General features: G+C 51.5%; 1 protein-coding gene across 4 annotated transcripts in view; it reads right to left on the bottom strand.

The window, feature by feature from the left end:
- Positions 1-7,669: 7,669 nt before the first annotated feature.
- The window catches only part of IFT27 (intraflagellar transport 27), an 18,939-nt gene continuing 3,591 nt past the window's right edge, over positions 7,670-23,017 (bottom strand). Inside the window, exons 2-8 of one of the 4 annotated variants that reach the window (XM_017856884.1) lie at positions 22,259-22,631; positions 17,636-17,715; positions 17,159-17,218; positions 15,990-16,049; positions 13,756-13,873; positions 12,747-12,856; positions 7,673-7,871 (exon numbers count right to left, since the gene is read on the bottom strand). In XM_017856884.1, coding sequence (XP_017712373.1) covers positions 7,773-7,871; positions 12,747-12,856; positions 13,756-13,873; positions 15,990-16,049; positions 17,159-17,218; positions 17,636-17,715; positions 22,259-22,493 — 762 coding nt within the window. In that variant the 5' untranslated portion in view covers positions 22,494-22,631 and the 3' untranslated portion in view covers positions 7,673-7,772. Of the gene's footprint in view, positions 7,872-12,746; positions 12,857-13,755; positions 13,874-15,989; positions 16,050-17,158; positions 17,219-17,635; positions 17,716-17,835; positions 20,781-22,258; positions 22,632-23,017 lie in introns of all 4 variants that reach the window. The other 3 variants (XM_017856886.1, XM_017856885.1, XM_017856887.1) reach the window with 3 other exon arrangements.

Raw genomic sequence — 23,017 nt, forward strand, 5'->3', positions numbered from 1 at the left:
AAACAGCAGCCGCCACAGCAAGGTTAGTGCTCCCACACACAGGTCTCCTTCCCATCCTCTCCCTGTCCTTAGTGAGGTTCCAATGCAGAAAGCACCCTGACCTTTGATGGTAGAGATCCTTGCTCCTAGTGGGATTCTACAACCCTCAGAACGACAGGGTCCCCCTGGACTGTGAGCACAGTAGACCAGCTCTTTCTTGGGATTTTAAGAAAACAGACAAGCTTCACGCACAGCTGGGTTGCAGCAGTTTTTTCTTTTCCTTCTTTTTTTGCCTTCAGCCGTGGCAGCCTGCTCCTGATTTCTCTGGAAAGGCAGCTCCTAATTAGAATGGATCGAAGAGTCTTTGCTTCAGCTTTGTTCTCGGTCTCGACTGAATCGTTGCTTTAGGGCTTAATCTGGTGCAGCCGCTGGTTGGCTGATACCCTTGGTTCTCTGAGCTCCTCTCTGGCTCGGGCAGCCTGGCACCCAGGGGGCACCGAGAGCTCTGCAGTGTCACTGTGTCCCCTCTCACTCCAGCCCTCTCTTCCTTCTCTCTTTTTCTCTCCACCTGCCTTCTCTCTCTCTAATTTCCTTTCATTGACGACCGAGGGCTGTCCAGGGTGCCAGTACCCACTGGTAGGAGTGTAAACTGGTACAATTTATCTGGAGGGCAATTTGTCAAATACTATTAAAAGCTTTTTAAAAAAAAGTACGTAGACTTTGACTTGGAAAGTCCCTTTCTAGGAATGTGTGTCCTGCAGAAATAATTGGACAGGGGTCCACAGATATGTGCAAGGGGACACTGTCCTTGGCAGTTTTCGTGGGTGACCACCTGGAAACCTGGTGTCCTTCAACGGGAAATCATTATGCGTGCATCATGTAATAAACCAACTGCAAAAGAACCTTTGGGGGTAAGTCAGGGAAATTTGAATGTGGACTGAACAGTAGATGCTCCTGGAGAATTACTGTTAATTTTATGTGGCGTGATAATGGCCTTGTGGTTGGTTTAGAGGCAGTGACTGGAAGGCTGGTATTTGGTTTAAATGATTGTAACCACCACCATCATGGCAGGGGAGCAGGACGGATCAAGTGTGGCAGGCTCTTGGAAGTTCTGAATCTGGCTGTCAGGCAAATGAGTGTTTATCACGTTGTTCTGTTTTTGTGTAGGTTTTAAAATTCTCACGATTTACAAAGAAATAAAATGAAGATGTAAAATCATATATATACACGATTATATATATAATGGTATATATATACACATATGTTTTGAGACAGTCTTGCTTACTGTAACCTCCCCATCCTGGGTTCAAGAGATTCTCCTGCCTCAGCCTCCCGAGTAGCTGGGATTACAGCTGCCCACCACCATGCCTGGCTAACTTTTGTATTTTTGGTAGAGACAGGGTTTCACCATGTTCGCCAGGCTCATCTCGAACTCTTGACCACAAGTGATCCGCCCACCTCGGCCTCCCAATATGTTGGGGTTACAAGTGTGAGCCACTGCACCTGGCCTAAAATCATATTTTCTGACCTGAAATAATATCCTCCAGATATTGTTAAATGAAAAGAGATAAGTTCCAAATAGTATATATGGCATTATGACATTTTGTTTTTGGCTTCAAAATATGTACATATTTTTACATGCGGAGGAGAAAGGGAGGAGGTGCACATGCCTGGATGTGACGGATGGCTATCTCTGAATGGTAGGATTTGAATATTTTCTACTTTCTTCTTTATGCTTTTTAGTAACAGTTTCTTTTTCTTTTTTTTTTTGCAATAAGCACACACTATTTTCATGCTCATAAAAAAGCCATAGTTACTACAGATGATTTGGAAATCACCTATGAGGCACTGAATGTGTACTATATATCATACCTTCTAAAAGGAGGTTTTATATATTTCTGTCCACCCACAAAAACTGGTGACGTTAGTGGTATTATTCCAATTTCATAAATAAGAAAATTGAGGATCAGAGAGGGTCAGTGCTTTGTCGAAGGGCACACCACTGCAATCCTAATTCTACTCTTCTGGTATGAGCCAGTGCTCTAAACCTTGGCTGCATCCAGAGGGTCTACAGGGGGTATCAGATGTAGTCCCTGCCCTCTAGATGGTGACCCTGTCTTTGCTCTCCTAGTCTCTTGCCCCCATTCTCTTCTCTGGTCACTCCTCTCTGCCCCCCTGGAACCAGTTACACAATGGCTTTGGTGAAAATGCACTTTCCCCCTCAGATCACAGGTGAAACTCAAAAGCTGCCCATTCAATATTTTCTCCTAATGAGCCTTCCTAGCCTTCTTGCCTTTTTAGAATGGAAACAAGTTCTTAGCTACCGTGCTTCTCATATTCATCAGCTCTGTTTGCTGGCAGGGCAGAAGAATGAACAGGCATCGTATACCTAAACATCATACGATCTACAGAGGTCTGGCCAGCCTGAGTTCTTAATCCTGGCTCCATCACTGACAATTTGCAACCCGGAGAAGTCACTCTCTCTGTGTTTTCTCTATCTCTAAAGTAAATAAAGGATAACACACTTTAAAAATCAATTGGTGTTCTGAACAAAAAGGATGGGTGTGTGAAATGAGGACAACTCTAAGGGGCTGAAAATACATTTCCCCAATTTTTGCAAATGCTGGAGATGGTGCAAGCCTTGTCTTCCTTACCCCTTGTCCCACCTTACCGCTTGTCCCCATCAGCTCTCAGTTTCCTTACCTCCAGGCACCTTCTCTCTCACTCAACCCTCCAATTCCTCCAGGCTGATCTTTCCACAGCAAAAATCCAGGTGAGCCACTTCTAATAATGGCTCTCCACTCCCTTCTGGAAAAAGTCCAACTCCTCTGCTCTGGGTACAAAGAGCTCCATGTTCTTGCTTCATCCTTGTCTCTGACCTCACCTGCTGGGCACCCCTCTCTCCCCAAACCCTACAATGCACACAGTTCCCCAAGAAGGCCTCCAGCTTCATGCACCAGGGCCTTTGCATATGCTTCCCTTTGTCTGGAATTCTCTTCCCTGGCTAACATAAGGTATTTCCCTGCAAGGTCCCTGGAAACTCTTCCCAGGCAGCAGACCTGGAGCTCCTCCAGGCCACCTCCTCAGTCCTCTCTGATCTCCAATGCAGGGCAGGATCCTGGACAGAGATGAATGCTGGAATAGGAAGCACAGGTGCAAAACCAAAGGTTTCCCTCCGCATCTCCAGGATGGGCACCAATCGTCCAGTAGATGTGGCTTAGTGTAAATTTCAGTTCCCATCCTGGGATCAATTGAATCTGTGCTTCTTGCCACTCCAGTTTGGGCCAGGAAGATTTTAGTATTCCATTTTTAAAAACACAACATTTTAGCACCAAAATGAATGCATTTTATTTATAGACACTGAAGCAGGTTGCCTCCTGCCCCCAACTCTCCTTCCAGAAGACAGTCTATCCTATGCATGTTTCCCAGATATGGAAAACTACAGGGCTCCTTTCACAGCAGAAAGAGTGTCCAGGAAACCCGCCTGGCGGGTTGCTCCTACCCCATCCACATCTGAATGGACATGGCAGGGAAGGGCCTGGGTGTCACGGAGGCAGTGCTTTGGAACTGAGCAACTGTTTCTGAACACCCATCCCAGATGCGACTGGCCCCACAGTGTGTCCACCCTCCCAGTCACCTGGGCTTCCCCGCCCTCTGTGGCTGAATCAGGTGATGTCAAGAGGCAGCCAAAAAGATGCTGCGGAATGGCCAGCCCAGAGCCATGGAAGGAGACAAGAGGCCGGATCCCGGGCCAAACCGCTCTTACAGAAGGCAAGAATTGTAGAGGACAACAAACAGAACCTTCTTCTGAGATCCTAAAGGAGACAGAGGAGGTGGTTCCTCTAACTTCCCTCAGGATTTGAAAGATCAACCCTTTTTGGGTTCCACTGGAGTTTAGAAATCCAGAGTCGGCTCCTCTTTCTTCTCCATGGATTGCAGGTGACTCTAGGGGCAGGTCTGCATCTCTGGTGTCCCTCCACACCTCCCACGCTCATTGGACTTTACTGAGGTTCAGTGCTGGGCACCAGGAAAAGAAAGTGCTCCATCTCTGACGGGGCACTGGTGAGCCAACCATGCCTAGAGGGTGCCAGGTGCCCTGACCCTCAAATCCTGCTTAAATGTCACCTTCCAAGTAAGGTCTTCCCGACTTCCGCATTTTAATATTGCAGCCCCCGCCCTGGCATGTCCTCTGCACTCCTCTGCTCTATTGCCACCTAATAGACTGCAAAATTTACCTGTTCAATCGATCACCTCTCTCACCCCGCTAGAACGTAAGCACCCTTAGGGGAGGCATTTTTGTATTACTCACTGACAAATCCCCAGGATCTAGAACAGGGATCGGCACATAGTAGGTGCTCAGCAAATGCTTGATCCAAGCATTTATTCAGCAAATGCCTTCATTCAGGAATAAAATCTGCAAATGCAGCATGCATTTTGTCAATGTTTGCTCATTGAGAGTGGGGTCTTTAGGTAAGTGGAGTAATTAATAGCCACTTGTTAGGTTCCCAAATAGTGCTGGGCACTGTGAGGATATAAAAGCTCTGATGTCCGGCCGGGCATGGTGGCTCATGCCTGTAATCCCAGCACTTTGGGAGGCAGAGGCGGGTGGATCACCTGAGGTCAGTTGTTCGAGACCAGCCTGGCCAACATGGCGAAACCCCATCCCTACTAAAAAATACAAAAACTAGCCAGACATGGTGGTGCGTGTCTGTAATCCCAGCTACTCGGGAGGCTGAGGCCGGAGAATCACTTGAACCTGGGAGGCTGAGGTTGTGGTGGGCCAAGATCGCACCATTGCACTCCAGCCTGGGTGACAGAACGAGACTCAAAAAAAACCTCTGATGTCCATCCACCACTGGCTTCCTGTTGCCTTTGGAATAAAATAGAAATTCCTCCCACTGTGGCCCCTGCCTACCTCACCTCCCTCTGCTTCTCCAGCACACACCAGGATATGTCTTCACCAGCCTTAAGTTCCTCTATGTTCCAAGCTTGTTCGTGCCTCAGGGCCTTTGCACTTGCTGACCTTGTTGCTGGATCTCAGTGCGAATGTCCCTTCTTCTCATAGTCCTTCCTGTCCCCCCCCAACCAGTTACCCCACAAATCAACACCCATCTCAGCTCTGTTTTGTCATCTGCACTGCCTGAAATTATCTTGATCATTTGTTTACTCATAGAACCAGTTTATTGGAGAATCTCAAATCCATGGGCTCTGAAACAAAACCATTTTACTTTTTCCTAATTACTTTTTTCCATCAAGGTCTGCAGAGGTCCCCTTCCTGCTGGGTCTTCCTAGCAGGCTGATCCCAACATGTTTCAGACCATCCTAGTCACTGAAAGGCAGGCCAGGTCAGCTCAAACTCCCGAAGTGTTTGTTCAAATCTCTTTTCCAGAAGAGTGGGGAGGGGAGCAAGATCTTTTTTTCCTCTCTCTGGAGTAACTTGAAACAGAGAGGCCAGGAAGGAGCCGCGTGTCTTCTGCACAGGCCTCCTCTGGGTCCAGTTCCATCTGTTGTTATCTCCGTGGTGGTGGGGGGTGGCGGAAGTGCCTGGTCGTTTGGGGGCTGAGCCTCCTCTGTTGCTGCGGTCTCCTCAGGAAAGGGCAGCCATATTCCCCTCCAGCCCTGCCAGTGGAAGAGGCCCCCTACCCTTTTCCAGGTGGGAAACAGCTTCCTTTGTCAGTACCTGTCTGGCCGGCCACATGACTCCACTCCATGTGGGTCCTTCTAGGAGCCCTCCATGGAACACCTGTGCCGCCCTTCCAGATGTGGTCCTTGCTTTTCCTGCTCCTGGTGCAGGCTTCTCCCCAAGCCTCTCCCCACGGAACGCCTCCAAGAGGGGACCAAACAGCTCTGGGGATGTGTGCTGAGCTTCCCAAGGGCGCCCTTGCCACCCTGTGCTGCAGCTGGCACCAGGTTCCTGCAGCTCAGAGAGCATCCGACTGGAGTGCCGTGCCAGCCTCCTCTTCCTGGCAGCATCCTGTCTCAGGAGGATCCTCTTGGGCCTCCTTCCCTTGGTGGGGCAAGGGGGTGACATGGGGGCACCCACTCACCAACACAGTGGTCACCCTCACTCCCGTCTCTCTTGACCATTCCAATCTTATACAGACAGGGAGGAGCGGGGAGCAGGGGGACGTGGGGCTCACAGCAGCAGGACCAATTCTTCCATCTCTACTAGGGCCATGGGGAGGGGGGCTGGCCCTAAGCTTCCATATCTCTTTAGGAGGTGGTTTACTTAGCATCTTTGTCCACAGCTGTGGCCCTGGTAACCAATTCTGGGGCAACTGAAAATGCACCCACTGCATCCCTTTGGTTATGGTGAGCCTTCCCTTTCAGGACATGTGGCACAAAACCAGCAGCCTGGCTGCTAGTGCCTAGGAAAATACCCAGCAAATGATAGGCCCTTGGTAACGACTTGCTGAAGGCGTGACACGGCCGCTACAGTGGCTTCATGTTGAGTAACAGGAAGAGAAGGGGGATGCGAGAGCCTGACCTTGGCTGACACCGTGTGCGCAGATGCCCTGCACACCCATTACTTCACTTCTCACAGTGACCTTGAGAGGCAGCCTAACCCCCACCTGCTCCCAGCCAAGCTCAGAAGGAGGCAGAAGAGGATGGCGGCTGGGAGCCGGGCTCTGGCATCCATGATCCTGGCTCGGCCACCCCTTGGCTAAGTGTCTTAATTCTCTGACTTTAGCTCCTCATTTGTAAAAGGGGGATGGTGAGACTCTGCCCTGTAAGGACTAAATTAGCGAATATATGACATGTGCTTAGCTCATGTAGAGACATGGCAGGTCGTAAACAGGAACCAGGGCAATTTCCATCATTATCATTGGGACAGGCCTAGGTCAGTCCACCCCAATGCAGGCACTCTCTGCACGACGCCCCTCGCTCCCCTGGAGGGAGAGTAATGAAGTCCTCTGGGGCATGGGGGCTGAAAGAAGCCGAGACCCCTGGGGAAAGGTGACAGTCAGGGAAGGCCTTGGATGCCAGACCTTGGCCGGCAGCCTGATGTAAAAGGCGATGAGGCACCTCTGTGGGTCTTTAATCAGGGCAGTGAGATGATGAAAGTGGTGTTTTAGAAGATTAATCTGGCAGCAGAGACAGGATGGAGAACAGTCAAGCTCAGTGCAAACGATGATGCGGGTTGCCCAGCTCCCCAGGAAGGCGGGAGCCCTGGCCTTTCTGCACTCAGCCTTCCCTACAGCCATAGAGGCCGGGCCCTCCACCAAGCGACAGGCACCAAGGGAGGCCGGCAGAGGGCACTGTTCTGCCGGTGACAGGAGCCACCTCCAGGGAGGTCTGGCATCTGGCTAGCCAGGAGCAGGCAGCAGAATGGACTCTGTCAGCATAAGGAGGGGGCCATCAGCCCCGTCTCAGCCTCGGGACAGGTTCTGAGCTGGGCATTTCAGCTGTGGGAAACTGTAAGCAAACGCTGGGCCAGGCCCTTTCAAAACCCACCGTGGGCTTCGCTTTTGCCGTGGGAGGCCCTTTAGGGAGCAGGTGCGCCCTGCCGCGCAGAGTGGGCAGGACCACCCCCTCAAGCAAGGCGACGTCCCAAAGCACCAGCCTCACAGCAGGGAGGGCCAGGGTCCCCAGTGGGGTTCCCGGCTGCCCTGGAACCGGCAGTGACGCAGTGGCCAAAGTGTACGGTGGAACTAGGGCCACCCAGGCCACGAGTGAAAGGAGCTGCTGCTTCGACATTTTCTCCTCATTTTATTTAAAGCCATCATTATACATTAAAAGTGCAGAGGTCATTCTGTCTTCTCCAGTTGTGCAGCACGATCTGCTCCAGCTGTTCACGCCAGCACCCGGAAAACCTCCACCTTCTCCCGGTACAGCTGGTGGAACTGCTTGGCCAGGCAGTGGAAAGGGGCTTCGAAGTTTTCCATCTCCTTCTGGAAAGACAGTTTAAAAAGCTGGCGGTGTTACTTTTAGAAGGGTCAGAGGGCCAGCACTCACTCCATGCTTCCCTCATTCAGGGGCTACCTACTTTCCACCTCATTTCATCCTCACACCCTTTGGGGTAGCCACTTTCATGGATGCCAGTTTTACAAGAAGGAAACTCAGATGGATTCGGGAAACTCAGAGATGACGGTACCTTGCAGGACGCCACACACTTTGTGAATGGTGGAGCTGGGGCCTGAACCCACGTCTGTTTCTACAAAGCCTGTGCTTTTAGTTGTAGTCACTGTTATGTGTGATGAGATGTGAAAATGAGACCTTTCCTCTCTTAGTTTTGACTGAGGCTCAAAATGCCAAAGCAAAATACCAGGCAACCAGGAGCCCCCCATCCCGAAGAAGAGCTAGACAGCATGGGGCATCCTCTTCCTAGGCTGGTGCTGGACCCAGGCCTGGGAGGAATGGAGGTGAGGTGGCGGCTGGGCAAGCCAGGAGAGGGCTGCCAACGAGACGGCCTCGCTGCCTCCTTTGTCAAACTACACGGCTGCAGTGGCACTTCCCTGGACCAGCGGGGGCCAAGTGGCGCCAGCCTGGTGCTGTCTTAAGGGGCCTCGGCTGGAACCACCTCAGGGAGGGTGATGCATCCCAAAAAGAATGAACAGCCAGGAACTGGGGCTGCAGGACGGGTGAGGGGGCACCACCTATGAGAAGCAGCCTGCAGGTGAGACAGCGCCACTGATGGGGTGGGGAGGGGCATCTCAGAGGTGCCCACGGGGCACCAGCCGGATCCACCCAGCAGGTATGGAGCGGGCCACGACAGACCCCAACAAACACGCTGCACTACTGGCTCCGGTCTCTCCCTCCCGAAGACTGTGAGAGGAGGTGCGAATTTAAATGAAGTTCAGAATTTTGACAATCACCCGGGGCTGGGCACTTTATACCTGAAATCATGACTATTTTTGTGACTAAAGGGGCCGAAAAGGATTTTTGTTACCTGAGAGAGAAGAGAAGTTAAGGAACTTGCCCTAGATTTTATCTAAGGGGTGGAGAAAATGGGCCCCTCCAGGTGCGCAGGGACAGGCTGGAGGCGAAAGGAAATGGCAGCGTCTCACTTCACAGCCACTCTCGCTCTGTGGGTACACGTGTGCATTCAAAAACTTTTTCAGAAACAAGCTGGCAGAAAAAGGAATGTACCACTTTCAAGACAGTAGCTCAAGCTATGAATGCACTAAGGACCTGTTTTGAGACGATCCCTGGCAGCTGGCAAAAGTGCAACCTTGAGAAGAGGCCGTGAAATATCCCCAGCGAAACAGAAGGATTTCCAAACTGAAGAACGCTGCAGAAGGCATCAAGCGCAGTGCCTTCGCTGCACAGGTGAGTCGTCTGAGGCCCAGCAGGTGAAGTGGCCCAGCTGGTTGGTGCGGAGCTCAGCCCAGCATCCAGATTCTCTGATTTGGGAAGAGCTGCCTTTCCTCGAGGCCAGCTGGGATGAGAGAAATGTGCGAAGGAAACCAGGTCCCTTGGAGAAAGCTACCTGGACTTTCTAGCCAGGGAAAGCCTAAGCGAATGAAACAGTTGGCCAAGAGGAAAGACAGTGGTGGCAATGCTGAGAGAGTGCGGAGGGAAGAGTGGAGAGTTTGTAGCCCAGACGAACATTTACAGTAAGCGCCCAACAGCCAAGGACTTGAAGGCCATCAACCTCCAGCTGGACATGAGAGCAAGAATTCAGTACATCCTGCCGGGCCCTGCTGTTTGTGCAGAGCACAAGGTCCCAGGCAATGCCAGCGTCAGGGTAAAACACTGCTTCCGTCAAAAGCAGAGTTAAGAGTGGAATGGAGGGAGGCCGAGACGGGCGGATCACGAGGTCAGGAGATCGAGACCATCCTGGTGAACACGGTGAAACCCCGTCTCTACTAAAAAATATAAAAACTAGCCGGGCGAGGTGGCGGGCGCCTGTAGTCCCAGCTACTTGGGAGGCTGAGGCAGGAGAATGGAGTAAACCCGGGAGGCGGAGCTTGCAGTGAGCTGAGATCCGGCCACCGCACTCCAGCCTGGGCGACAGAGCGAGACTCCGCCTCAAAAAAAAAAAAAAAAAAGAGTGGAATGGAAAAGACTGAGGCCTGCATAGCGCACGCACGGGGATTTCTAAATGGATTCGAAAACACTCAAAAACGCAATCTTGGGAGATCTCAACATAAAAAGGAAGGAATTCAATGCAGGTGAGCCTCAATAGACACCACGGCGTGCTTCTGAAATAGATGGAAATTGAACTATTTTCCAAATACGTGAAGAGGGTTGCCAATGACAGGAATCCTTTTGTCTGATCACGAATCATCATCACGCTTACACAGTCCGGACAGCTGTGGAGTAGGTCTGTTTAGAGTGAGGGATTCTCAGGGCAGGTTCAGGCTAGTGTTCAGCCTGGCCTAGAACTGGGTTCTGCAGAGTCCCAAAGCAGGCTCTGCGGGAGGCCAGGGTACCCCTTCTAGAAAACCCAAGTTTTCCAGCTGGACAGGCCTGACCCCTAGTCCTGTTTCTAGCCCTTGTTTAACTGTGCGACCAGGGAAAGCTACACAACTTTTCTGAGTCTGTCATCTGTACAACACAGGAGTGTTACATTGTAGGGCTGTTATGAAGCCTAAACAAATAATGTGTGCAAAACACCTAGCACACAGTAGGCCCTCAACGAACGTTACTTCCCGACTCCTCGCTTGCCTGGGAGGGCAGTGATCACCGTGGACTGTTCTTGCACTTGTCTGTAGGGACCTTCTTTGGGTCGGCAGGATGGTCACTGCGGCATTTAGGCAGAGGAGAGAAGGAGATGGGCTTGGCATCAGGCCTTGGCTGCGTCTCAAGCTGCGTTTGGTTATATTTCCTTTTTAATTACAGCTTTCTTAACCGAGCTGCCAGTGGTGCTTCTATGAGCCTCAACTCAGGGGGGACTAGTTAACTTGCACAGATAATAGCAAGTGCTTACTGCAGCCTCTTCAAGCATAGTTTACACCCACCCACTTCAACACCTGAATAGAGTTTAACTGGTAGCCCACTGGCCTTTGGTGACTCATGTTTTGGAGGTTGGGGTGGGTTTTAATTTCTGAGTTCTATCAAGTGTTCCTGGGAATATGGAATATTGGGGTGTGGGGACAATTTCACAAATGAATGGAGGAAGGGGGAATACTGAAATCCTGTTTGCTAGGGCACTACCGCCTACTGCTTTGCGCAAAGGTGTGCTGCAGAAAAGATGAGGAACTCGCTGTACAGGAAAAGCTGATTTGGACTTCATTAATTTAGCATTTGTGATAATTGGACCAGAGGCAAGGGTGATATTTACCTCTGCACAAGCCATGAATACAAGGATTTAGTAAGTAGTAACAGTATAAACAAGATTCTAGGGGCAACATTTATACTTTAAGAAAGCTAACATCTACTGAGTGTTTACCAGGCACCAGACTTTGTGATCCGTGTTTTATACGCACCATATTACTTGATTCTCATGTTTATTACTCAGTGAGGGATGTATTTTATTAGCCTCATTTTACAGGCCTGAGGCACCAACAGGTGAAATAACATGTCCAAGTTCCCACAGCAAGTTCTCCTGCTCTCCATGGGAGTCAGGGTGCCTGCCTTTACCACTGTGAAGGGAGCATGCTGCGTTGAGGGGATTTTATAAGCTTGGACAGCAGCACTGGTCAAGGTTCCTAGATGCAACAGCGCAAGTGCCTAGAGCCAAAGTCAAGCTGGGGCAGCAGATGACCTCCAGAACATTAACCAGCCCATGTGAAGATGACCTCCAGAACATTAACCAGCCCATGTGAAGACAATCTCCAGAACATTAACCAGCCAATGCGAAGACAATCTCTAGAACATTAACCAGCCCATGACTCTTTTGAGGGCCACAGAATCAGGTCTAAAGGCCACAAGGTGAGGGCCAAGTTACGACCATGACTGTGCCAGGCCTGGTGGTCTCCCCAGCTAGCAACCCTGGCAAGGGGCAGGGCAACCAACACCCCGGCCCCTGCTGGCTCTGAGATGGATGTCTGGGGCCACTCCTGCTCCTAGAGGGCAGGTCATCACTTCACGCCCTTCCTAGTGGAGTCTCACGTGAGGGATCTGATTGGTGCAGCCTGGGTCACATGCCTGCATCTTGGCCTCAGGGAGGATGGGACTTTAAAACTCCCAAACACAGGAAGCAGTTTCCTCAGTGCTGGACAGCTAAAATCATGATACATGAGGTTGGCGCAAAAGTAATTGCAGCTTTTGCCATGAAAAGTGTACTGAAGATGCTGATAACAAATCACTTACTTTTTCTACTTAATGAGGTCTTCTGATCTTTTAACTGGCAGGCACTTTGTGGCCTGGAGTCACCCTGGGGATGCAGCAAGGTGAGGATGGGAAGCACTGATGGGAATTAGAGGCCACAAGTCCTAGTCCTGGCTCCAGCCTTCACTAATCATGGGACTTTGGACAAGTCACTTGAGCAGCTCAACACTGGAATGGGAACCGTGAGACCAACTTCTGGTTCACAGGCCTGATTGTCAGGGCCACAGGAAACAATGTTCCAGCAACATCTGAACCCAGAATACTGCATGCAAACGTCAAGGGTCATGATCACCACACACAATGCACTTCTGTTTCTTACTAGTTGAGATACATCTTTTCCCAGGGTTGGCTGGCTAATCTGCCTTCCTGTTATATCTGAGCGGCTACTGCTGTACTGAGAAGAGATCTTGGGCTAAGAATGTAAACATCAGTTCCAAATGAGACTCTGCATATGGTGGAGTAACAGCTCCCTGCACGTGAGGTCATGTGCAAGACCGCTGCCAGCAGAGGCCCACTCCAGACTTGGCGATGAGGCAAACGGAGATACTCACCACGGATGTTTCGAAACATTCCAGGCCTTGGCCCAGCGCCCATGCCCGGGCCTCAGCTGAGTCTACTGCTCGCCTGCCGACCAGGTCTGTCTTGTTCCCAACTAAAACACCTATCAGAAGAAACAACCAAAATATGACACTTCACTGTCACAGTCTGGAAGGACGGCGGGCGAGATGAGAGCACTATTTTTGAGGGGTGTAAAGCATCCTCTAAGAGCTGCCCGACTCAAGCTGGTGAGACCCCACAGGGAAAGCCGGGGGTCTCCCGTGCTGGCCCCGAGGGCCACAGACAGGTGGGCTTTGCTTTTCATGCATAGCTTCTGCTAGATCTTTTTTCTAGACCTCATGTATATCTGTCTCCCTTGCCTCCTTAAAGGGCTGCAAACGCGTGAAGGCGAGGGCCAAATTTATGTGAGCCTTGTAATAATTCCTAGCACATGGAGCAAACTGTAAACTGGTCATTAATACTAATCTGAGGACTCGGCTTGGAGTCAGGGATTCAGAGGTAATTTAGTTCAGCTCCCAGCTGCATCAGCTGCAGCTAATTTTTGAGCCTGTCTCTGGAGATCACTTTCCCCGGTCTATAATGAGGAGAATTTGTTGATCTCACATAGGGACGAAAAATAAACTGATTTAAAGCATTCAGAAGTGACAACAGGACTTGAATGTTTACTTGTACCCCATATACAAGAGAAAATTAGGAACTCTTCCCTGGGGTTAGCTTTCTGGAATTAACAACTGATATTACAGCACCCTCCCCTTATTGAGTCTACCCACAGCCCTGCCAGGTGCGTGTCCTCATTCCCATTTCCTAGACTGGGAGAGGTGTGTGTGGTGACTCACCGAGGTTGGCATGGCTGCTAAGCGGCAGGGCCAGTGTATGCCTTAGGCCATCAAAGTCAAAGCCCAGGGCCCCTTCTCCACCCACAGCTACCTCTGCAATGCCCTTGTGCTCTTGAACTGAAGGACAGAGATGCCTCTGGGAAACATGGGTGTCTGCAGCTCGTACCTGGGAGATAGAGGCCTGGAGCCTGGGCCCGAGCCTTCTCCAGCCACTTGCTGCAGTTGTTGAAGGACTGTTCACTGGTCACATCATAGACGAGACATAAGACATTGGGACTCTCCCACTGTGCAAGAGGGACAGGATGAGCATGGGTCAGTAACAGGAAAAGTGACTTCAAGGCTGGGAGACAATTTGGCCCTCCAAGGGAAAGGATATGGGGAATAGAGGGAAACAGAAAACTACAAGGGGGACAGGAGTCAGAAAACAGCCACACCCACAGAAGTCAAACAATTTCCCCAAAAGAATGAACAGGGGGCCCCATTCAGTGGCAGGAGGCAGGGCTGGGGGGCTACTGCCAAGGATGAGAGCTCATGTCTGGGCCAGGCTCTGCTGGGCACTTCTGCGCCTCACTGTGAAGCCTCCCAACTCGGTAGTGTCTGAATATTTTCCACTTTGTAGCTGAAGAAACCGAATTCAGGGAGGCTAAGTGACTTGTCCAGGCCTGACAGGCTTTAAAAACAATGACAACGATGACAGAGATGGGGGACGACTGAGGTCTTCTCTACCCAGAAATCTGCTTTCACCTGTGGCTGGCCTCGTTCAGTCATTCTCCACTCATTCTTATCGAGAGCCCACCACCATGCAAGTTATGTTTCTGTGCTTTCCAGCCCTGAAAGAAGATTCTTCTTCATTAGCCAGCCCTGGGAGCTTGTTTGCTTGCATCTTCCTAATAAGAGCTGGCTTTTTAAAATGCAGAGGGCATTTTCTGCTTCTCTTGCCATCCCTGCCTCAGCCTAATCCAAACCACATCGACAACTGGACAGGGCTCCATGACCCAATTAAGAGCCAAGACTACACTCTCAGGGACTGTCGCCTTCAGGGGCTGCTCAGAGTCCTGGGACGTCCTGCTGCCTACTCCTGGACATAGGATGGCCCCGTACAGGCTGTGGGTGCGCACCCTGGTGCTTGTGACTCTTGGTCATGCCCTGGTTTCTGGATCCCCCAACCTTGCACAATTAGGACCTGGTTTATTTCTGGGGTGTCAGTAACCTTCCAGGATACAGAGGATAATCCTTTTCCCTCCAGATTGAATTCCCTTTAGGATCCTTGGAAGGCCAGCCCAGAGTCCATTCTGGAGGGCTCCTCTTCACCCTATAAGGCTGTGCTGGCTCCTGGCAGTGTCCAGGATGGGAGGACTGTGAACTAAACTGATTAACTCTTGAACTCCTGCTAGAACACACTGAACTCTGTTACATGCATGCAGGAGACACCTCAGCATGGTTTTAACTCAAGAAACCCTCCTTCTTCCAGGCTTCAGTGAGGGGATCCTGGAGAGGCCTGCCATCAAGTTAAAGCCAGAGTGGGTGAACCGGGAGTCAGGGCTGGCTGGAGGGAAGGGTGTGAGCTGACGGGTGGCACATGGCCTGGATTTGCCCAAATACATCTTCCCTTCTACTGGGCATGGCAGCCCCAGTGCCAGGCCATGCCCACAGTAGGCAATTGGGGTGAACATCATGAACCGATGCATGAAGCCAACCCTGTATGAAATCACTATCATTCGATCTACTTCTCTTAGGCGACAAAAAAAAAGGGGCAGAAAACAGTTTCCATTAAAATGTGGCTGTTCTTGGAAAGGCAGGGGAGGGCTCTGGAGAACTCAAACCTTCTAATTAGCTCGCTGGCCCAGATTAGTGAGACTGTTACCATGGAAGGTACAGCAAGCGGATCCTGCGAGGCTGGTGGGACGGCGGTGGATGGGGCATGGTGAGCCCTGGGCAGCAGCAGCGGCATTTCCCGGAGCAAACCCCAGTGGAACAGCAGAAAGTGAGCCTCATTATAGGCTGAGGCCTCTCAGCACTTCCCAGAGGGGAAGGAGGCAGTCTGTACTGTCCTGGGAGGTAGGCGACACCATCTGAAAGGAGGGTGTTGCTCCAACACCATCAGGAGGGTGTTGCTCTAAAGAAGGGAGGCCTCACAGGGGGAGGGCTGCAAGGATCGAGCCGCAAGGCTCTTGGCCCATTGGGCACCCCAGAGCTGGGGCCCGGGCAGTCACGCGCATCAGCCGCTCCTTCTTGCCAAGTAGCCACGAGTCCTGGGCTGGGAGGAACGCCCCTTAAAGAGGAATGCCATGGGAGCTTCCCAACAGCACAGTGCAGGGAAACTGCTGTGTGAGCACTGTCAGGGGCCAACGTTTTGGCAGGAGGTGGTGATGGTCAGGAAAAAGACCACGTGCTACTTGCCAATGTATCCAGCATTTCCGAAAACAGCTCCTTGCCAGCAGAGTCGAAAATGAAGAGTTCCTACGATCAGAAAAGCAAGAACGTCTCCACGTGGAAAAACCACAAGCTACGAGTCAGTGGTATCACTCTCAGCTCACACTAGGCTTGTCTTAGGGGTGAAATATAGGCACCCACAAATTCATACATGCTCTGTCCTTTCTCCTAGGCACGAGAGAAGATGATGGGGAAAGGAAAGGAGCGAACTCCAGAGTCTTAGAGAGGCGGTACGACGGGTTCTCGCACCAACCAGCACTTTCTGTGTAGAATCTCACCTCTTGTAACCCTGAATGCAAAAATACCAGGAACAAGCTGACTTCCCACCTGGCAGAACAGAATGTTAAACAGGCCGGCAAGCGCTCTGGTTTCCAAAAGGTCATTCTGCACTTTGTTAACCAAATTGATTTTCAAATCTTAGAACAATTCTTTCTAAAGGAGGTCACTGAGTAGGGCCTGGGGAAGGTGTTTAAAGTAGGACATTCTGTCACCCTTCTGGGATGGCTAAGGAGTGATGCAGACAGAGGGTGCGGGATGACCCTTCCTGCCCTGTCCAAACTTTCCCCAGCTCATGTGAGAGCCCCTAGGGCTACTCCCCTAGGAAATCACCCCTCGGCTCCCCGCCAAGCTCCCTCCTGGCACTGGGTATTTCCTGGCTGGCCTCTGATCCCCAGCGTATGCCATCTGAACATCAGTGCCATGGTCTGTTTTGCATATTGGTTACCTGGGCACTCACCTTTCTCTTCATCAGAAGTACTTACACTTTTTTTTTTTTTTTCTCAGACCTTTTTAGGAATCTGGTGAAAGCTACAAACCCTCTCTCTGGAAAAGTACACACCAACATAACATCTTGCAATCCACTTTCAAGAGTCCCAGGTTCCCATACAGAGACTCAAGAACCTCGATAGTAGAGAACAAGTTCTTTGAGGGCCAGGCCCATATCCTAGTCCTCCTTCCTTCCTCCTCCACCTCCTCAGTCCCTCCCCCAAATGCTTCCCGATTCTATTCCGAAATGCTCAGCCAAGTCCAGGCCACAGCCTTGCACTACATCTCTCCTAGAGAGGGTGGTGTGACTATAGAGACCCTGGGCCCAGCTGGGGGAGCCCTGAGTTCCCTTGGGTAAAGGCATCACTCACCACACTGTCTCCCGTGTCAGGAACTGGCACTGTCTTCACCACCAAATCCATTCCTGTTGTCTGCCGAGGAACACCAAGAATGTTAGCATTGAGGGCCCCCAAAGCGGGAGCCTGTTACAGGAGGACACACAAGCACCCCGATCCCAGGGGGGCTATCTCCAGTGGAAGGGTTTGTTCTGGACTCGTTCTGGTGAGAAGCAGCTCAGTGTGCAGAAGTCAGAGAGGACCCACTAGTCCTCTCCACCTCCCTGCCCCGACATGAGCTGCTATGCATGGTGGCCAAGTTGCTTGTGGCCAGTCTGCTCTGTAGCCGACCTCTCACCCTGGGCTAGTGGGAAAAACGATCTCTACATGGCCCTCCGAGCAGCCTCTCATCAGCTGTCTTAAGGCTTCTTCAAGGAACTTCGCAGTCACTCACTCACGGTGAACCGAGCACTTCTCTTTAAGCTGTGGCCAGGTCTCAACTCCCCAGCTCACCAGGGTGTAGCTCTTCTGGAAATGGGCTCCGTCACTGCGGAAGATCTGCGCCAGGGCAGTCTTGCCCACTGCTGGGTCTCCTGTGAGGTCAGAAAAGAAGAAGAAGAATGCCTCAGTTCTCATCCAACTTGAGAATCTCTCGCTGCAGAACATTAGTCTAGAAACCAAAAACTTCAGTGAGTTTTGAGAGATGTACTTGCCTCTCACAGGAACTTGTTCTGAGGCCGTGGGCAGGGCACAGGTCCGTGAGACTGATCTGCAAACCTCACAGCAGCCAGAGCACATTCCTGCATGGCTAAGCCTTTTATCCATGGGAACTGACCCAGAAGGTAACAGAGCTTACGGAGGGCTTTGGGGCCCTGGAAACGGAACTGACGCTCTTCCACTGAAACACGCCCCATGGGGAAAAGCTGTCACTTCCAAACTGGAATTTACTTTGAAGTCTTGAAGGTAAAGAAGTGTGACTGGCACTGACAGGCAGACTCACCTGTCAACTGACCCAATCTGGGTTGACAGCTTCCACCTGAATACTATTTTGGGTGGGGGCTCAGGGATGGAAGGGTCTCTGCATTTGTGGGAAGCAAGAAGTCTGAGGCTATGTTCATCATCCTGAAATCTCTTTCCAAATGCTATGCTCCATCTCCATTGCGGAGTGCCCGCCTGTGACCCGAGGATTCATCTTCCCGGGGGCCTCTCCACCAATTCTATCTGCAATAGCAGTCACCTCCTCCAAGCTCGTCTCTCACCTACTGGCTTTATCTCCCTCTCCTCTGCTGGTCAACAGCCCCAGAAACTGGTCCCTCAGAACTAAAGGTTTATGTCGCAGTTTTCGATCTCAGACCTAAGCCCTTCACAAGATGGCTGGGCGCCATTTAATCGAGCGCTCCTCCTGTGCCCGTCACAGGTGCTGGAAGCTCTCCCTGCCCGTCTTTAATTCCCCTTTGCCCTCCCCATTTTCCCTCCCATGACTCTGCTGAGCCTCCTTTGATGCCAGTGGTTTCCATGTTCTACCTCTTTTCCTCCTGAGTCTTACATGGACTTGCACTCCACCGTCCAGGCCCTGGCAGAACATGTGCTTTTGGCTTCTCGTCCTCTGGATGCTTAGCAAAATCAGCACCGCACTCCGCGGCTTCCAACTCACATCACTTGGTACCGTCTCTTCACCTTTGCTTCCCACTTTACAGTCGGCTTCAACACTTCTTTCCTCAACTTCTCGACAGTCTGCTACTGTTCACTTTTCAGTTTTGACTTTTCCCACCTATAATTTTCTCTTGTAAGACAATTATTTCAATGCTTGTGTCATTTCATTTTATGTGAACTCCTCCAGGTTTGAGTGAGCTATTCAGGTCCTGCTTTTCTATTTGTCATCACTCCTTAGAAGGGAACCAACAAGTGCTGAGCCCCCCTCACGGACCTGTTCACACAATCCCATTCATTCCTTCCCCGCCAAGGTATCATTAACCTCACCTGACAGATGAAGAGACTGAGGCGCAGAGAGGCTGGGTAACTTGCCCGGGATTCCAACCTCATGCTCTTCCCAGGCCTTGCTCCTCTCCTAGAGCTCAGGGACCACTTCTGATCCTTTTCTTGTTTTGAGATGGAGTCTCTGTCACGCAGGCTGGAGTGCGGTGGCGTGATCTCGGCTCGCTGCAACCTCCGCCTCCCGGGTTCAAGTGATTGTCCTGCCGTAGCCTCCCGAGTAGCTAGGACTACAGGTGCTCACCACCACACCCAGCTAATTTTTGTATTTTTAGTATAGACGGGGTTTCACCATGTTGGCCAGCCTGGTTGCAAACTCTTGACCTCGGGTGATCTGCCTGCCTCTGCCTCCCAAAGTGCTGGGATTACAGGCATGAGTTCTGACCCATTTTTAATGCTGCCCCTCCAGGCCCTCCTCACCGCAGCCTTCCATGACATCTGGGGCAACTACAGCCTAGACCGTCACGGGGTACCCGTCCATCTCGGAGCAAACAGAGCGCGTCGCTTTCCTTCCTTGGGCCCTGACTGCGCCCGCCCTCCCGACTCCAGTACTGCTCCTGAATCCAGCTGGAAATCAGCTCCTCCTGCTTATGAGATTCCTCACAGATTTGTTCTGGTTAATTTCATAAATCTTTCCTCTGACTGTCAGTCACAGTCACCAACACTTACAGGAAACTGCCTGTGTTGGCTATGAGGGCTCAGAAGCACAGGGAGGTGAAATAACTGATAAACACATTTGCAGAGCAACAGGATGACAAGTGCAAATTCAAATAGCACAAACTGAGAAGCAAGGCGTCTGGGGAGCATCGAGGAAAGAAATGAATGAGAGGGTTCACTGGGGAAGGAGGCTTCCCTGGGGGCAAGGGCTGGGCCTGGGGGTGACAGCAGGCAGGGCTCTGCAGGACAGAGAGGATGACGTCTGCAAGGGCATGATGCGAGGTCACCTGTGACCTCACAGTTGCCAAGGCCGATGGCCTTTTCTTGGTTCTCATCCTCCTTGATGTCTCTGAAGGATGTGAGTCAGCCTGAAGCGACCCCTTCCTTCCCGAGTCCGGTCCCCATGGCCTCAGTGACCCTGCCCTGGCCTGGGTCTCCTGCCATCTGCCTGCCCCTATGCCCCCCGAGTGTAGGCATTCCCATAGGCCTGTCCTCGGTAGCGCTCTGCTCCCAGTCCACTCCATCCCACTGACTCTCGTCACCTTGAAAGAAGGCAGGCTCTCCCTCCCAATCTTTGTCTATATATCCAAAAACCCATGTGCATTGTCAGTTGCCATTAGAATGAAGGATCTTCCTCCAACCTCAGTCTGTCTACGGCCAAGCTTTGTCATGCCCTGGTCCTGAGTGTGTCGTCCCCCTTGCCCATGCTTTCTGTTCGTGATGCCATCATGTATTTTCATCGTCCCCAGATTCAACAGGTCACCTCTGACTGCTCCTCCTCCTCCCTCCCATCTCCAGGCAGCCTCCCTTGCATTCCTCACATCCTTGGCTGAGTCTCAGCCCACCTCTGCTCGGCCCTCCCTGCTGACCCCGCCCCAGTTAGCTCAGACCTCACTGCTGGGTTTCTGTCTCAGCCTCAAGTCCTTCCGTGGTGTGCTGGGGAGGGGGCCTCTGCAGACATGTTTCTCCCTTGCTAGGAGCTTCCTGTTAGGCTTTGCCAATGGGAGTTCTGGAAGAAGAGGGGAAGGCCGGCATCAGGGGAGAGGACATGCTCTTCCCGCCTGCTTCTCCTTTTTCTTAGCACTACCCTGGGCCTGCACCCCAGCAGCACTAACTGCTTCCTGTCTTGGTTTTTTCTGTGTGTATGTGTTTCCCTACTCCCAGACCAGCCTTATTGCTGTCCCCAGAGGAACCAGCACCAGTGGGCAGTGCCCTCCTCTCAGAGATCCACACCTTGGCTCCCAGGGCCCCTCCTCCCTGCTTCTGGGCTGAGAGCCCCACATGCTTCCCTCTGCTTCCCCAGCCTGAGAGGCGGTGCTCCTTCCTGCAGTTACTACCCGTGCTGCCTCAGTCTCCCCCTTTTCCTCTTCCAGTCCTCCAGCACCTGTGTCATTAACATCCTACTGAAATCCTCACCATTGAAATGCCGAATAGAGTTGCTGGTTTTTGCCTGGCCCCTGACTTATGTAGTCCTTGGTACCGGGTGTGGTCTTAAAACACAGACCCTCCAGGATGGTTTGGAACTGGTTTGGTGTGTCTTGCCCTGAACACAGGGATGGGCTCCTCCCAGTGGGAATGGGTCCTAGTGCTCTGTGGCATGTGCTGGAGTCACGCGGCGGGTGACTGGACTCCTGAGGTGCTGGCACCAGCCAGGCAGGGCCCCTTCTTCAGGGGTCCGGATCCCAGCTCCCTGGGGCTCTTCAAGCTTCTGACACCCCCGACCTCTGCCCGCCACTCTGTGTCATCTCAGTGCTGCCCTTCTTGTTTCCTCAGTCCTCCAACGCCTGATGAACCAATTCCACATATTAAAATGTCTCTGCTGAAATGACGACTGCGTTTTCTGTCTTCCTGACTGTGCCTTAACCGAAAACACTTCTTTCCCCTTCTTTTTCTCTCCCGGCTCCAATCCGCCCAGAGCGTGGCATCAACAGATGGACCCTCATAACACAGTGCCTCCATCTTGGCAAACCTTCACACAAACCCCACTGAGGATTCCTTCACGGCCTACTCATCTCCGCAGTCAGCTCTAACCTACCTTCCCACTCTCTCCCCAACAATCCCTTACCCCAAATCCGGGCTCTGCATTCCTGTTCTCCCAGTCCCTGAAAATTCCTCAAGGCCACCTCCTTCCAGGTACCCCTAGACCAAATTCAAATCCTGTCCATTCTCTGCAAGGAAATCTCAGGTAACACCCTTCCTGCACAGCCTCTGAAGGCCATCTCTCCCTCCTTCGTCTTTATCTGTGTGGCTAATGTGGATCACTGCTCAGTGGCAGTGCAAGATGTGATGTCAGAGCAACCCTCCCAGGAGGCTCTATTACCATCTCCATGTATATCAAGAGGCAGAATATCACCGTACTTAAGGGCACAGACTGTGAAGCCAGACTCCAGCTCCATCACTTTCTAGCTGTGTGACTTTAAATCAGTTAGTTAACCTCTCTGTGCCTCAGTTGCAACATGTATAACATAGGATAATCATAGCACCTACCTTGCAGAATTGTTATGAGGATTAAATGGGTTAGTATGTACAGTGCCTGACATAGATAAGTACTATTTAAGTGTTTTTTTAAAAAGTAAATAAAATATAGATCAATGTCAAATGTTGTTTTCTCTCTTCTCCAGAACCAGAACAAGCAGCAGCTGTGCCTTGAGGTATTTCCCCGCATCTGGCACACAAAGGGCATTTGCTTTGTGTTCGCTGTGTTAGAACTTATCACGTGCATCTTAGTTCTTCCTTGAATGCAACTGCTTCATGCTTGCATGCCCACTGCACCTTGCACGGTGACTCAGACACAGCAGGTGCCCAGTGAGTATCTGTTCAACGCATCAACACTTGAACTGAACATCAGGTCCTTCAATGACTAGTTATGTGAGAGAAAAAACAGAAAAACTCAGTTTCAGCAGTAGGGCTGTGGGTCATGGATGGAAAAATAAAACCAATGGTGTGTGTGTGGGGGGGATGGGTGGGGGGTGTCAAAGGGGGTTGATTTCTGGGCTGAGGTCTTTTGGTCCCTGGGAACTTTCAAGAGGAAATGCTGTGGAAGCCTTGAAAAGAGGCCGCCGGGCGCAGTGGCTCAAGCCTGTAATCCCAGCACTTTGGGAGGCTGAGACGGGCGGATCACGAGGTCAGGAGATCGAGACCATCCTGGCTAACACGGTGAAACCCTGTCTCTACTAAAAATACAAAAAACTAGCCGGGCGAGGTGGCGGGCGCCTGTAGTCCCAGCTACTCCGGAGGCTGAGGCAG

The sequence above is a fragment of the Rhinopithecus bieti genome, unplaced genomic scaffold (genome assembly GCF_001698545.2).
Source record: "Rhinopithecus bieti isolate Rb0 unplaced genomic scaffold, ASM169854v2 scaffold_42532, whole genome shotgun sequence".
Lineage (NCBI taxonomy): Eukaryota > Metazoa > Chordata > Mammalia > Primates > Cercopithecidae > Rhinopithecus > Rhinopithecus bieti.